We start from the raw sequence: 17405 nt of genomic DNA on the forward strand, positions 1-17405 counted from the left end.
TTGGATATCCTTTCAGAATTTTTTTTTTGTTTTTGAGATGGAGCTTCACTCTCGTCACCCAGGCTGGAGTGCAGTGGCATGGTCTCGGCTCAATGCAACCTCTGCCTCCAGGGTTCAAACGATTCGCCTGCCTCAGCTTCCTGAGTAGCTGGGATTATAGGCATGAGCTACCACGCAGGACTAATTTTGTATTTTTAGCAGAGATGGGGTTTCACCATGTTGGTCAGGCTGGTTGTGAACTCCCGACTTCAGGTGATCCACCTGCCTCAGCCTCCCAAAGTGCTGGGATTATAGGCAAGAGCCACTGTGCCTAGCCTCTATCAGCAGTTTTTGATGATGCAGGCTTCCCCCTCACTATACTTCAACCATACTGTGTAGTTTCACATTTTTATCTTCATCAGCCTATTAAGTGAAAATATCTATCTTGTTTTCTATTTTTTTAATTATAAGTTAAGCATCTTTTAATATAAGTAATTTTATTTCTTTTTCTAAGGGCTGATTTTTTTTTTTTTTTTTTAAAGAGATGGTCTCATTCTGTCACCAAGGCTGGAGTACAGATGTGGGATCTTAGCTCGCTGCAGCCTCAAATTTCTGGGCTCATACAATCCTCCCACCTCAGGCTCCCAGATAGTTGGGATTATATGCATGAGCCATCGCACTGGCTCTGAGGACTAATTTTTACTATCCTACGCCTATTTTATTTTTCTCTAATTATTGGTCTTTTACTTGGCTTACTTGATACATTAAGAACATTTACCCTTTCTCAAAACACATCACTTGACTATTTAAAAAATATATTTTCCCCAACTTCTTGTTCATTTTGTTTAATTTATGGACGCTTTTCTTCTCTCACTGTAATAATCCATTATTCTTCTATGGTCAAATTCATCATTTTCCCCCTTAGTACTTCTGTCTTGTTTAAAAAGTTTTTTTCTACTCTTAAGATTAGAAAAAAAATTCTCCCATATATTCTTCTAGTTCCTCTGCAGTCTTATGTATAAGTTTTTGACCCAACCAGAATTTATTTTGGTGAAGAAGATAATAACCTGTTGTTTCAAATGACTAGCCAGTTGTCCCAAACCATATATTAAATGATCAATATTTTCTCCTCCATTGATTCAAATGCTGACTTTATCATATATTAATGTCTAAAAAAGTATGGATCTATTTCTGGACTCTGTTCTCTTCCACTGATTTATCAGTTTTACCAGTATATCCATATACCACAACCAAACTGTCTTAATTATAATTGCCTTACTTTTTTTTTTGTGACGGAGTCTCGCTCTGTCACCAGGCTGGAGTGCAGTGGTGCGATCCTGGCACACTGCAACCTCTGACTCCTGGGTTCAAGCAATTCTCGTGCCTCAGCCTCCCGAGTAGCTAGCATTACAGGCATGTGTCACCACACCCAACTAAATTTTGTATTTTTAGTAGAGACGGGGTTTCACCATGTTAGCCAGGATGGTCTTGATCTGACCTCATGATCCGCCCACCTCATCCTCCCAAAGTGCTGGGTACATTTTAATATCTGGTAGTGTCAGAACTCCAGATAACTTCCCCTGCCCTGCTCTTCTTTTACACAAGTTTCCAAAATATTCTTGTGTGTTCATTTTTCAACACCAACCTTAGAGCCAGTTTATTTAGTTAAAAAAAAAAATCAGTTAGCATTTAAATTTAGTTTTAGATTGATAGCAGAGAAATGACATCTTTACAAAAATAATTCTTCTTAGTAAAGGCCATAGTTTATCTCTCTGAAGAGTTTTAAAGTTTTCTTCCCATTGGCCCTATATATTTGTTCTTATTATTTTTTTGCTATATATGGAATCTTTTATTTTTTTAAAGTAGCTGTTGGTTATAGTGTGACTTCATCTACATGAGCAGAGATGATTTTGTTTTCTTTCAAAACTGTATATATTCTACTTCTGCTGATTAGTTATAGTGACTAGGTATTTCAGAATGTTATTAAAATAAAGTGAAAAGGGGAGCCATCCTTGTTTCTTCTTTGACTTCAATGGAAATACAGTTTTTTAAAAGGTAGATTACCCTACTTACACAAGTTCAATTCAAAACGAGAAAATTAGGAAGCTGTCAGTATTTTAAAACTATTATTTTAAGTTTTAGTTCATTAAAACAACCGATGAAGTGGTAACATTCTTGGATATTATTATTTTGAGACGGGGTCTCGCTCTTTCACCCAGGCTTAAGTACAGTGACACGATCACAGCTCACTGCAGCCTTGAACTTCTGGGCTCAAGTGATCCTCCTGCCTCAGTCTCCTGAGGAGCTGGGACTACAGCCATATGCCACCATGCCTGGCTAAGTTTTTCCATTTTTTGCAGAGGCGGGGTCTCACTATGTTGATCAGGCTGGTCTTGAACTCCTGGGCTCAAATGATCTTCCCATCTCAGCCTCCGAAAATGTGTTGGAATTATAGACATGAGCCACCATGCCTGGCCTCTTGGATATTACTAACAATTCTAAATATAGTATTAAGCAATTTGCTGTCATAATTATCTAAGTAAGCTCCAAAAGAGCTACTACAACGGAATTACCTCACTCAGGAAGTTTACTTCTAAAACGCTGGCATAACTCAAATAACTAATTGTATTCTGCCAAAATAAGGTATGTTTGAGGATGATTTTAAGTTTCTTAATTAAGAAGAATTTTATCTTAAAGGTTATTAAGGTATTTGAATTCTATCTTTTGATGAAGAATTTAGATTATATCATCTTTATGGCATAGTATTTTTACTACCATTGTTTCTAATCAAAGGAAGAGTGCTGGAATACTCACGTAATTGCACTACAGCACTTTCTCCATTTGTTGCAATATAGTGCAGAGTTTGCTCTCCATAGTAGGAAGCTCCTGTCTTGTCAACATCTGTGCTAGCTATTACCAACACAGCAGTAGCTATAACAGTAAAAACTTTAATTAGACTTAAAACACAAATTACATGGGCATTGATTCTTCTGTTACATGCATAGGAATATAGCCTATATTAATAACTGGTAAACAAAAGGAGGGATAAAATATACTTAGCATACCTTTTTTATTCCACAGCATTGTAACTTTATCTGCCTTAAAGAAACTTTTATTAGCTAAAGCTGCATGAGGTCCAGCAAAGTTGGGGTACTGATATAATCTAACAAATGAAGGTGCACCTTTACTTCCTGGAACATAGACAGCCACCTAAGATACACACATAAATCATTACTTAATTTTTTGAGAATAAAAACTGAGATGGACATGTTTGTACAGTCACAAAAAACTAGGAAAAGGTTTAAACACATAATATTCCACTTAAACAAAAACAGCAATTACCTTGTATGGTTGGGGTCCAGGTGATAATACAAAATCATTAATTTTTTGCAAATGCAATTTATTTGCAATTGTGTCTAAAAAAAGAGTAAATTAAATCAGATTGATGAGACAGGCTAAAAGGAACATGTTAAACTCTGAATACATTATAAAGGATTACTATAACTACACACTAATAGTACTCACTGTAGTCTCCTGCTGGTGACACATAGTAACACAGTGGAAAAAGCATGGGGTAGCAAGACAAATGTAGGCTTTAATTTCTACTCAGTCATTTACTTGCAGTGTGAGCTTAGGCAAGTAATGGAATTATACCACCCAACTCTCAGTAATTGGTTTTAAGAGAACAGTGCCAGGCACATGGTAGGTATTTGATAAATGTCAGTTATCCTCTTTTCAATCGCTAAAATAAAGTGGTCTTAGAGCCTATTAGAAGGAAAAGATCAACCTTGGCCTGCTACTGCAGAATGTGGATATGGAAATTCTGTAACTTAATGTGATAAACAGGTGCATGATAATGATGATCACAACCATAGTAACAATGGCTGATATTAAGAGCTTACTCTATTCTAGGCAGTCCAAACCATGCTATTATTAATAAAACTGCTACCCTAGTTAATTAGATCAAGAGCTACTATACTTTCTTTGTTTGATTTCAGAGATCAATGGCTTTTCAAACGCAGCACACCAAACTGTCAAAGTGGTGATCCCTCTTCATTTGGCATGCTCACAAAGAGGCGAATAAGACAAGAAAGCAGCCGGGCGCGGTGGCTCAAGCCCGTAATCCCAGCACTTTGGGAGGCCAAGACGGGCGGATCACGAGGTCAGGAGATCGAGACCATCCTGGCTAACACGGTGAAACCCCGTCTCTACTAAAAAATACAAAAAACTAGCCGGGCGAGGTGGCAGGCGCCTGTGGTCCCAGCTACTTGGGAGGCTGAGGCAGGAGTAGGGCGTAAACCTGGGAGGCGGAGCTTGCAGTGAGCTGAGGTCCGGCCACTGCACTCCAGCCTGGGCGACAGCGTGAGACTCCGTCTCAAAAAAAAAAAAAAAAAAAAAAAGACAAGAAAGCAAGTTAACCCAGAAACAGCGAGGTGCCAGTGTGCCTCAAACACAGGAAAATGAAAGGCATAATTATACTGATTGGATACTGCTCAAAATCAGCCTACATGCCATCTTTGGTATGTGTGAACAAAGTTACCAATTCCTATTCTAACTATGATATACTCAAAACTGTACAATCAGTAATGGGACGCTCTAAAGACAAAAATAACTGCAAACTCTTTTTAAAAAATTATTTTCAGTAATAGTGTCACTTTTTGGTATTAAGATTCTAAGAATACCCTGTGGATAATGTGGAACAAACCAAATGAACGCTTATGTGAATGTCATATTCTCAAATTATCATCCCTGGTATTCCAGAGAAACAAGATTCTTGGTGGTAAAAAAAGGCAATACAAATAAGATAGAAGAAGTTAAATAAAAACCTTGTAGTCTTTAATTTAAATAAAACTATAAGCATAAAACTTTAAAAAAAACTATGATTGCTACATTTTTTAAATAGAAAAAAATGCCTAGAAACAATGACCAATGCAACAGCAAATAAGAATCCCTAGAACCTAAATACAATTTTTTTTGCTAGACTCAGCCAATTTTTCAAGAAACCCCATTTCCTTTTAATGTTTCCTTTACTGAGATCAAGAGCTAATACTTCTATTTGTTCAATTTCAGAGATCAATAGCTATTCAAAAGTAGCACACCAAAAAGGAGATAGGGTTTCCTGAAAAATTAGCCAGTTCTAGGTGTAATGGTTAGAAATGTACAAATTAATCCTAGAATGACTTTTCTTACCATATAGCAAAGAAGTCACTAAAGACTAATTGGTCAATGATGAGACAATTTGAGCATCAATAAGAAAAATAACTACAATGGACTGAAACACATATATTTTCAATCCACATTAAGAACGGTGGCTCATGCATGTAATCCCAGTACTTTGGGAGGCTCAGGCAGGTGGATCACCTGAGATCGGGAGTTCGAGACCAGTCTGACCAACATGGCGAAATCCCATCTCTACTAAAAATATAAAATTAGCTGGGCGTGGTGGCACATGCCTGTAATCTCAGCTATTCAGGAGGCTGAGGCAGGAGAATCACTTGAACCTGGGAGGCAGAGGTTACAGTGAGCCGAGATCGCACCTTTGTACTCTAGCCTGGGCAACAAGAGTGAAACTCCTTCTCAAACAAAACAAAACAAAAAAAGAATGGAACTAAAAAACAGCCTGGGCAACACAGTGAGATCCTGTTTCTACAAATAATAAAAAATTAGCCGGGCGTGGTGGTGCAAGCCTGTAGTCCCAGCTACTTGGGAGGCTGAGATAGGAGAATTGCTTGAGCCCAGGAAGCCGAGGTTGCAGCTAGCCATGATTGCGCTCAGCTTGGACAAAAGAATGAGGCCCACTCTCAAAAAACAAGAATGGGGAAAAAGCTAATTGGTTACAATGAAGGTTGCTAGAGATAGAATACATTATATTAAAACTGATAAAAGCAAGAATATTTATCCTGCCTTTTCTATATAAATGCAGCACTAGGTAACCAAATAGTAGAAGGGGAAATTTTTCTTTATAGAAGCAGTACAGCTGAAAAATAAGGGAGAGAGAAAACACCAGAATATCAACAATTTGCTACCACTGATGAAATAATGCATCTAGGCATGAAACATTGTCAGCTAACCCTACAAAATTAAAGACAACCAGACATTATGTGCTTCTTGATAAAAGAAGTGAACATCACCTTATAATGTAGTCTTACCCTTACTCATTTAAAAAAGAACCTGAAGCTGACCAACTCTATAGAGTTAACTGGCAATTTATAGGGGACAGATGAACATGTTAAATTATACCATGGGATACAAAAGCAAAATTCAAACTATGGGAAAATACGCAAGACAAATAACCTTGTTTCTTAAACAATAAATTATGAAGAATAAAAAAAAAAAACAGATGGTGTGGGAACTTATAGGACCAAAAGAAACATAAAAGATGTATCAACCAACCACAATGTGCAGTACCTTATTTGGATCCTGAGTTTTAAAAAAATTGTAACATTTGCAAGTAGTAGAAATTTGAACACATATTTAATAATTTGTGATAATGGTTTTGTGGCTAAGTTTAAAAAATGAAAGGCCCCAATCTTCAGAAATCTACCCTGAAATATTTACAATTATATATTTAACAAGTATATAAAATTATACCATGTCTGGGATTTGCTTTCACTTAGTAAGAGAGATGGTAGCTGGAGAGATGCATGGATGAGATAAGACTGGCCATAAGCTGATGTTAGGACTAGGTGTCTGAAGTTTTATGTTTAAAATTCTACAGTATAAAATATCTAAAAAATTTGTGTCACAGAATTTCAATAGCAATTACATTCAGGAAAAGATATTCAAATGTCTTAATAGCAATTATCAGATAATAAAAAGTTACTGTAAAAGAAAACCTTTGTGTTATAGATTTTCACTGAATTCAGACTTATAAAAAATTATGAAAATGAATGTAATCGCAATTATTGATTAATAAATTAACAGTATTTAGGAGAACCCTATGGTGTCATAAAAGTTCATGAAAACTGTATACGATTACAGTAAGTAATAAAATTATGTCATGTATCTTTCCATACTAAAATTGTTGTTTTCAAAGAAGTGAACTTCATTGTTAACACTGCGGGCACAAAGGGTTTCATCTTCTGACCAGGATGGACACCTATGTCAAAAAAAAAAAAAAAAAAAGAGTATAAAAAATATTCAGACGGAATGTAACATCACATTAACATGTTAAAGTAATTTATGATACTGGTTACTATTTAAGGAAAAACACGGCCGGGCGCAGTGGCTCAAGCCTGTAATCCCAGTACTTTGGGAGGCCGAGATGGGCGGATCACAAGGTCAGGAGATCGAGACCATCCTGGCTAACACAGTGAAACCCCGTCTCTACTAAAAAATAAAAAAAACTAGCCGGGCAAGGTGGCGGGCGCCTGTAGTCCCAGCTACTTGGGAGGCTGAGGCAGGAGAATGGCGTAAACCCGGGAGGCGGAGCTTGCAGTGAGCTGAGATCCGGTCACTGCACTCCAGCCTGGGCGACAGAGTGAGACTCCGTCTCAAAAAAAGAAAAAAAAAAAAGGAAAAACACTTATAAACACTTATAAAAATGATATCAAGTCAGTTACTAATAGTTTTAGTCAATATATGTTAATAGAAAAGTCTGGGCACGGTGGCTCACACCTGTAATTCCAGCACTTTGGGAGGCCTAGGCCTCCCAAAGTGCATCACCTAAGGTCAGGAGTTCCAAGACCAGCCTGGACAACATGATGAAACCCCGTCTCTACTAAAAATGCAAAAATTAGCCTGGCATGGTGGCATGTGCCTGTAGTCCCAGCTACTTGGGAGGTTGAGGCCAGTGAAATTGCTTGAACCTAGGAGGCGGAGGTTGCAGTGAGCCAAGATCACGTTACTGCACTCCAGCCTGGGTGACAGAGCGAGCCTCCGTCTCAAAAAAAAAAAAGAAATATTGTTCCTTTCCACTTAATACTAAAGGAAAGAAAGATCAAGTTTTTGCTCTATTACATTCCTACATACAAAATCCTTAAAAATGTAGATTTTTGTCTGATAAGTTATTTTTTTAAATCAATATCAGGAAAACATATTATACAGTGATTACATTAAAAATACTATGTAAAAAATTAGTATTTTAAACCATTTATTTACCAATTTTGCGTTTTTTTCTGGATGAAAGATTTCAAACATGTCCCAGTTTTCACATCATAAAGTTGTAGGTTGGGTATCCCAGCTGTGCCATCTTTAGAAGCTGCAATAAAAAATTTTTTTTTCAGTAATTGCCTTGTAACATTTGTAAAAAGATTATTTTTCTTATTTATTAAGTTTGACATGGATTACTATCAAATGGGTTAAATCATGAAAGCTTGCCTCTGTGTTACCAAAAAAAAAAAAAAAAAAAAGGTTACATAAACCACTCATGATTCTAAATTGATTCTCAGTATCTCTTTCATTCACTTGGAAAAATAAGATTCACTAGAGTTCATGCCTCTTGAAAGAACAAAAACACAGGATGTTTGTAGTAACCCAATGACTTGGGTTTTTTATCATTTACTTATTCAACCATATCAACATTATTAGAAAATGTTTCTTAAAATAAGCCCTTATAACTACTTTATTACATGAAACACAGCTATATAAAATGTTCATATAATATATTATCATTAGGTATCCCTTTAAATATATTGGAATGGCACAACATTTTCTACTCTGTTATACCACACACATCCCTTAGATGTTTTGTCTACTGTACTTCCTTTCACGTAATAATTATTTAAAATGTCTTGATTTTCAAAGTCATTATTATTCTTAATCTTCAGAAATCTCTATCCAGCAGTCATTTACTTTCTGAATTTTCCCTTGAGCTTTTTCTTTTCCTTTAGCTCATACGGGCTCTTTACACTAACTTACCATATACCTTGAAATTACTTTCAATACATTCTTTATTTGGAGAGTACAAGATTCACTGTTGATCATAAATATTCACAAACACTACTATCGTAAAGACATATTACTTTCTTATGAGGTTATAAACTTTATAACTTTTTCCCCCGACTAAACGTAATTGATCCTGTCAGAGTATTTTTATGCTGAGAAAATACTTACTAGTATAAGGCTGCCACGTTGCCAGGACAGTATTTTTGGGCGAGAATTCAAGGCAAACTGCCTTTGGGAGGTCGAAGGAGTGCAGTAGTCCCTTGTTAGTGACACTGATAATATTTACTCTGGTTTCAAAAGAAATTATTTCAACAATGAAATATTGTTTTATAGTAGTCAACACTAACCAAAACATTCATAGCTCTTTTCAAACACAGATCACTCCAAACTGTTCATTTTTCATAAAAAGCAACTTCAAGTTGGTTCTAGAAAATATCCAGGAAATACCTTAACTTAAAAAAAAAAAAAAAAAAAAGCCAGGTGCAGTGGCTCACATCTGTAATTCCAGCACAACCCCTGTCTCTACTAACATTACAAAAATTAGCCGGGTGCGGTGGTGGGCACCTGTAATCCCAGCTACTCGGGGGGCAGAGGCTGCACTGAGCTGAGATCGTGCCACTGCACTCCAGCCTGGGCGACAGAGTGAGACTCTGTCTCAAAAAAAAAAAAAAGTATATATTTTACCAAAAGCCTCCTATATAAGGCTAGTGTTGGGAAATGATATAAAATAGAAGACACATGGATGATTCCACTTTCAGCTGAAAAGGAAAAAAATGCCTTTAAGTGAACACAAAACTAATCTACAGAGAAGTTGAGGTCTATCAAATCAAAGGAAAGCCAAAGGTACTAGAGAAAATGGCAAAAGTATACTTCGGTTTTATTTTTTATTTGAGATGGAGTCTCACTCTGTCACCCAGGCTGGAGTATAGTGCCACAATCTTGACTTACTGCAACCTGGGTTTAAGTGATTCTCCTGCCTAAGCCTCCTGAGTAGCTGGGACTACCGGCGCATGCCACCACACCTAGCTAATTTTTTGTATTTTTGGTAGAGACGGGGTTTCACCATGTTGGCCAGGCTGGTCTCGAACACCCGACCTCAGACCTGTGTCTGGCCCGCAAAAGTATACTTTTAAATTTGAATAAATGGGCCAGGTGCAGTGGCTCATGCCTGTAATCCCAGCACGTTGGGAGGCTGAGGTAGGAGGACCGCTTGAGTCCAGGAGTTCAAAACCAGCCTGGGCAACATAGCAAGATCTCATTTCAATTAAAATATATATATATATATATATATATATATATATATATATATATATATTTTTTTTTTTAATAAATGGAAGCTGTAGCAGCTAGGGAAATCAGCAAGGAGACATCTGACGTCTACTACAATCACAAGAGCAATCGTTAAAAGATATGATTCTGGCCGGGCGCGGTGGCTCAAGCCTGTAATCCCAGCACTTTGGGAGGCCGAGACGGGCGGATCACGAGGTCAGGAGATCGAGACCATCCTGGCTAACACGGTGAAACCCCGTCTCTACTAAAAAAAAAAAAATACAAAAAACTAGCCGGGCGAGGTGGCGGGCGCCTGTAGTCCCAGCTACTCGGGAGGCTGAGGCAGGAGAATGGCGTAAACCCGGGAGGCGGAGCTTGCAGTGAGCTGAGATCCGGCCACTGCACTCCAGCCTGGGCGACAGAGCGAGACTCTGTCTCAAAAAAAAAAAAAAAAAAAAAGATATGATTCTAAGAATTATTATAGTATAATGACAAAAATGACAATAATTGTATGATAAAAGCAGTTCCATTTTGGGATGTTTTCTATGTACCTAACCACTTTACGTACATTTTCTCATTTAATCCTTAGAACAATCTTATAAATGTCAACATTTCTGTTTTACATGTGCTTAAATTTAGGCTTAGAAAAATGATTTGATGATTTGCTCAAGATCATACTATTGATAAATGCCACAGCCAAGCTTTGAAATCAGTTTGGCCTGGCTTGCTTTTATGTACTAAACACTCTGGGGTGTTAAAAAAAAAAAAAAAAAAAAAAAAAAAAAGATATTCCATCTTATTCCAGAAGTTGCTGTAAGTAACTTTGTTCTACTCAGGTTTGAGGAAGATAACTGAGTTTAAAATAAGCAGTCACTGAAAAGAATGAAAAACTACCACATATTATTTAAACACAGACACCTACATGGAAGTCTTTACAACTTGCTGCAAATAACCTATTTTAGAATTACGAGACGCTTTCTTGTTTTCTTGTTGCTGTTATTAACCTTCATTCGTTTCTTTGCTTTTCAACCACAGCCTCCTCAGAATTGATGGTCTTTAATAGTTATTCTTAGTTTAATGACGGATGTTTATTTTAATTAAGAAAAAACATATTTAAGGAAGAATCATAATGGTTTCTGACTTAGTTAACCAGAAACTGAACAAAGACCATAATCAATACATGAAATCCAGTTCTCTTGCCCCAGAATAATAAGTACCATTGTGGTCACAGCACTTTAATGAAATAAATGCTAGAAGGTAATATAGACGAAATCTATTAAAATCATGGACATGACATACGAGGACATACTAAAAGGATTCAGAGTTGAATCCAACAGAAGGTTAAGTGCAGATATGAGTGAACTATTAACAATAACTGCCAAGGTAAAAATAGACTTATTCAACAAACTAAGCTAGAAGAACAAGGAATACCTCAAAAACAAAACAAAAAAGACAATGAAAAGAAGTATAGTATAGCCCATTAGGCAGTAAATTTCTATTGACTCATTACTCAAATAATACAAATTAAAATATGGATTAAAAAATAAAATTTAAGTACCCACAATAGGTTACACAAAATAAGAATAAGAAATTTTGAGATCACATCTTATTTTTTGAGGCTGAGATTAAAACTGTTAACAATGTAGATAAGACTCATTATAATTATGTTATTAATGATTTGAGAGTAGTAGATTCAGGCAGGGTGAGGTGGTTCATGCCTGTAATCCCAGTGATTTGGGAGGCTGAATGAAGCGGGTGGATCACTTGAGGTCAGGAGTTAGAGACCAGCCTGACCAACAGGGTGAAACACCATCTCTACTAAAAATACAAAAATTAGTCAGACGTGGTGGTGTGGTCTCAGCTTCTAGTCTCAGCTACTGGGGAGGCTGCGGCAGGAGAATCGCTTGAACCTGGGAGGTGGAGGTTGCTGTGAGCTGAGATGGTGCCACTGTACCACTCCAGCCTGGGTGACACAGTGAGACCCTGTCTCAAAAAAAAAAAAAAGAGAGAGAGACAGAGTAGTAGATTCAATAACTTAAAAAAAAAAAAAAAAAAAAAAGGGCACAGTGGCTAACGCCTATAATCCCAACACTTCGGGAGGCCGAGGCAGGAGGACTGCTTGGGCCCAGGAGTTTGAGCCTAATCCGGTCAACATAACAAGACTCTGTTTCTATTAAAATTAAAAAAAAAAAAGAAAAAGAATAAAAGACCAATTTTTTAAAATTATAAAAGCTAATTCTGCCAGCTACTTATAGTCATAAAAGGTGAATCAACTAATTCAACATGTTCTCTTTAGTAGTCAATTTTTAATAAGCAACTATTAATCCAATCTCACCTGGTAGTTGAAAGACTTCTGAATACATTACCATTGTAAAGAACAACGTTTAAAATTTGCTTTTCAAACTAATGCATGCATTTTCTCCCTTTTGAAAAACCTAACAGTATTATATGTGGTTTAAAACAATGTAAATAACTTTAAGCCAAGCAAGTATTTGGGCATTTGCATGGTCTGTGAAATAATATGTTGTAGTAACTCTTGAAAAATTAAAAAGCACTGGTTTTCTTAACAAAATAGAAGCATTTAATCAACATAACTTTTTGTGCAAGACCAATTTTGTAAACTGGTATTTTATGTAACATATATTATACTAAACATTCTTTTGAATAACATACACTTTTATATACATAAGATTAATAATAATAACTGCAGGCAGTTGTTAGCAATTTAACAGCAAAGATAAAGAGTATCTACATCTAGGATTAAATGAGTAAAGAGAATTATTTTCTCGGTGTTAGTGCAGATTTAAGAAACTCCAACCAATAACTTAGAGCACTATTTAAAACAACTTCTCAGTTTCTTTAGCATTAAATTATGTTTTCATACATTAATTTTTAATTCTAGGTAACTAGATAACTCAAGCAAGTCATGGCATATATATATAGAAACGAACAACTTTGAAGGTATTCTGTGTAACGAGAGGTAATATCTCACTACATCATGACATTAAAAGATGGATTTTATTAATGACACTCAAATATCTGTTATTCAAATAATGCCAGTTGTGTTTATATTCATGATACACAAAATATGTTATGTAAATGAACACTAACTTTTCTCCATTGCCCCAGGCAAACAAGGTCCCATCCCTACTAAAGGTACAGACTTTGCAATTCTTCCCAGATTCCCTGAAAATGACAAAAAAAAAAAAGTTTAAATGAATAAGCATTAATACTTTTCAAAAAAATCTGATTATAAAGTCAACCATTTCGTTATCAATTTAATAACTCAGAACTTGCACAAATTTAAGAAAATTCCAAAATACTTTCATCTGCCAAAATACGTTAAAATGCAATGCTAACAAACATTGTAAAGTAAGCTGGAAAATGATTTCATACTAACAGATGGATTAAAAAAAAATAGAGCCTTTTGGGTGAATAAGTTTGTATGGTAGGCCTTCTATCAGTTTCTCATGTGTAGAGATAGAAAGTATAACAATAAGAAGCTCCTCACTTAACTACTTGGGAATATTCTATCAAGTAATCAAAACTCTAAGTACTGTATCTCTGAACTGAAGATGTTTATTATGAATACATCACCCAGTGATAATGAATACCCAAAAAGAAATGTGTATCTGTGCACATGTAGATGTACATTAGTGTAGTCACAACATGAGATGAAAACTTCCTGAATTGCAAAATAACAACAAATGCATTGAGAACTGACTAATACATCCCTTACACTATCTTTGCATTAATTCATCGGCACAAATGAAGATGACATTTGTGCTTCTGCAATCACACAATAATGACAGCTTACACTCAGTTTATAGATATCAAAACATTTTTAAAATCTCTTTTCCCATGGTGCAATGGCTCACATCTGTAATCCCAGCAGTTTGGGAGGTCGAGGCAGGCAGATCACCTGAGGTCAGGAGTTCGAGACCAGCCTGGGCAACATGGCGAAACCCTGTCTCTACTAAAAATACAAAAATTAGCCAGGTGTAGTGACGGTAGAGTCACTGGTCAGTAGAGTCAGATGATAACAGCCTGATTATAAAGTTCCCCATTAACAGTCATCAAACAGTTCAGCTATAGGTTTCAGCATCTTTTGATGATCATCTGCCTAGATCAGTGGTTCTTAAGTGGGGTCCCCAGATTTGCAGCATCAGTATCACTGGGGAATTTGTTAAAAATGCAAATTATTGGGCCCTACCGCTGATCTAATGAATCAGAACATTTGGAAAGAGAGCTGTAATTTGGATTTTAATGAGCTTTTCAGATGATTCTGATGCTTGGTAAAGTTTGAGACCAGTGGCCTAGATTCATTTCTTGAGGATGACAAAATGGTAATTGTCTGATCCAGCATCCATTCTGCATTTATTAACTGGAATTCGTCTACAAAGCTCTTTTTCTCATCAACCATTTGGTTACTCTGATAAACAGTTTGTATAAGGCAAGATAAGTGCTTGATTCCTTCCCTTTATTTATCAATTTTCAAAGTAATGAGTGAGGACTCCATCAACCACCAATGCTGACCAGTAAGGTTTAAATGGAGGGGGGTTTTTTGGGGGGAGCATTTATATACTTGACACGCTTTATCTTTCTATTCATAATTCTTAATGTTCCCCTCTTAGGTTGGTGTGAATCTCTTCAAGTTGATTCCTACGACCCTTTAACAAAATCTCATTAAGTCTTTTATAGCTTCTTTGCTTTCTGGCACAAAAGTCCCTACCACAACTTGTACATTTTCTCTCCCAGACCTCGAGTTGACCACCTCCAAGGAAGTGATTCCTTTTAGTGAAGAACTGTATTTAGAGATCACAATCTGTGAGGCTGGGGTATTCACTGCTACTGTGTTATTGCTGCTTCCAGGCCTTTTCATTGGACAGAACTAGGAAATGCAAATGTTTTATGAAAAGAAATCATGAGTTCATATTGATACAGGCAAGTCCATCTTTTCACTCTAATGCTGAAAAATCTTGGTGCCTAACGACATTAATACAATTAATTTACTCTATCCTATAGTAGATTTAAATGACAATATCAACTTTCAGTTAAAAATAAAACTATTAGGCTGGCATGGTGGCTCACGCCTGTAATCCCAGCACTTTGGGAGGACAAGGCCCATGGATCACCTGAGGTCAGGAGTTTGAGACTAGCCTGGCTAACATGGTGAAACTCCATCACTACTACAAATACAAAAAAATTAGCCAGGTATGGTGGCAGGCACCTGTAATCTCACCTACTTGGGAGGCTGAGGCAGGAGAATCACTTGAACCCGGGAGGCAGAGGTCACAGTAAGCTGAGATTGCACACCTTACTCTAGCCTGGGCAACAAGAGCGAAACTCAGTCTCAAAAAAAAGAATTTTGCACATTTTCATATGGTTATGCCACCAGCCTGATATAAACCTAGAATTACTTATTTTAGTTTCCCATTGTTTTATTTTTATTTTAATTTTTTTTTTTTGAGACGAGTCTCACCTTTTTGCCTAGGCTGGAGTGCAGTGGCACGATTTTGGCTCACAGCAACCTCCACCTCTAGGTTTCAAGCGATTCTCCTGCATCAGCCTCCTGAGTAGAGTAGCTGGGACTACAGGCACCCTCCACCACGCCTGGCTAATTTTTGTATTTTTAGTAGAGACGGGGTTTCGCCACGTTGGCCTTAAACTCCTGACCTCAGGTGATCTGGCCCGCCTAGCCTCCCAAAGTGCTGGGATTACAGACGTGGGCCGCCGCGCCCAGCCTTTAATTTTTAAATTTAAATCAATTATATGGTCCAAAGTCAAAACTATACCAAAGCTCTTTCACAGATGAGCCCCCTGCATCCTGTAACTCTCTCCCCCTATAGATAAGCATTTTTAACTAGTTTTTGGTTTACTTGTCCATTGTCTTTTTGGGAAAAAAAAAAAAATATCTAGCTAGCTACATACTATGTGCATATATATGTCCTCCCTTTTTAACATCTTTTTCATTATGATTTCACTAAGATTACTGGCAGCGATCTGGCTATCAAATTTGCAAGTTTTTCTCATTCCTTAGAACTCTTGTAAACTAAAGGCTCGTATTCAGTCACACTAGTGTCTACACTTTTTCTTAGTATTGCTCCCCCTACCTTATAGATAGGCTTAAGTTACTATTTTCAGATCTGAAGATCATTTTCCTTGATAGAGAATATATATTCTCTTCATCTTCGGTTAACATTATACAATACAATATTATACAATACAAACGAATTCATCTCTTCTTTTCCTTTCTTGTTCAAAACACACCACCAACAAAACACTTTAGATTGTACTGTATGTTCCCTGTAACATATAACATTACTTAACAAAATAAACCATACCTTGGAAACACTGTGCTTTCTGTAAAATGTGGTGGTCCATTCACCATGTACAGTCCTTCTGATCCTCGGACTAAAGAAATAAGAAGAACCACAATTACTTTGTTAATAAAGACTCAGGTAACACAAATGTCTTTTTTAAAAAAAAATAGCTTTAGTAAAAATATTAATGAAATCATTAAATATTTCATTGAACTATAGAACATTAGCAACAAAAGGGCATATTTTCTTACCCTGTTACATAAAATCATATAATTGCTGAGAAATACGTAACTTTTTAAATAAAAACTCAAAACTTTGTCACCACTGAAAGAAAGGCAGTTGTCTTGTGGTATAGAGGACATGAACTCAGAGGCTGACCTAAATTTATAACTGCCTGTAGAATCTTGGATACATTACCACCTCTGAATCTGTGACCTAATCTGTAAAATGGAAATATCAGAACACAGGATAGCTGTATGCTTTACATAAAGTAATAAAAAAAAAAAGTATATGTTTAAAGTTTTTAGAAACATAAGGCATTATTAATATATTCACAATTTCTCAAACTAAGAGAACAAGTGGAATGAGACATATTCATTTACTAAGGCCCCAATGACAGCAATAGCCTAAAAAATGAAGTGGAAACAAAGTTCAAGATTAAATAACCATCTACAGAACTAGACCATACTTCTTAGTTCTATGTTTAAATTATTTTATTTTATTTATGTTTTTGAGACAGGGTCTTGCTGTCACCCAGGCTGGAGTACACCGGCACGATCAAGGCTCACTGCAATCTCGAACTCCTGGACTTAAGTGATGCTCCTGGCTCAGTCTCCCAAGTAGCTGGGACTACAGGTATGTGCCACCTTGCCTGGCTTTTTGTTTTGTTTTGTTTTGTAGAAACAGAGTCTCACTGTTGCCCAGCTGATCTTGAACTCCTAGGCTAAG

At 36.5% G+C, this 17405-nt stretch overlaps 1 protein-coding gene across 1 annotated transcript in view; it reads right to left on the reverse strand.

The window, feature by feature from the left end:
* Positions 1–17405, reverse strand: part of EIF2A (eukaryotic translation initiation factor 2A) — a 34824-nt gene that overhangs the window by 12030 nt on the left and 5389 nt on the right. Inside the window, exons 2-9 of the mRNA XM_010370598.2 lie at positions 16479–16548; positions 13246–13320; positions 9034–9152; positions 8080–8179; positions 6996–7078; positions 3322–3395; positions 3045–3189; positions 2794–2910 (exon numbers count right to left, since the gene is read on the reverse strand). Of these exons, the coding sequence (XP_010368900.1) occupies positions 2794–2910; positions 3045–3189; positions 3322–3395; positions 6996–7078; positions 8080–8179; positions 9034–9152; positions 13246–13320; positions 16479–16548 (783 nt within the window). The remainder of the gene's footprint in view (positions 1–2793; positions 2911–3044; positions 3190–3321; positions 3396–6995; positions 7079–8079; positions 8180–9033; positions 9153–13245; positions 13321–16478; positions 16549–17405) is intronic.

The sequence above is a fragment of the Rhinopithecus roxellana genome, chromosome 1 (genome assembly GCF_007565055.1).
Source record: "Rhinopithecus roxellana isolate Shanxi Qingling chromosome 1, ASM756505v1, whole genome shotgun sequence".
Taxonomy (NCBI): Eukaryota; Metazoa; Chordata; class Mammalia; order Primates; family Cercopithecidae; genus Rhinopithecus; species Rhinopithecus roxellana.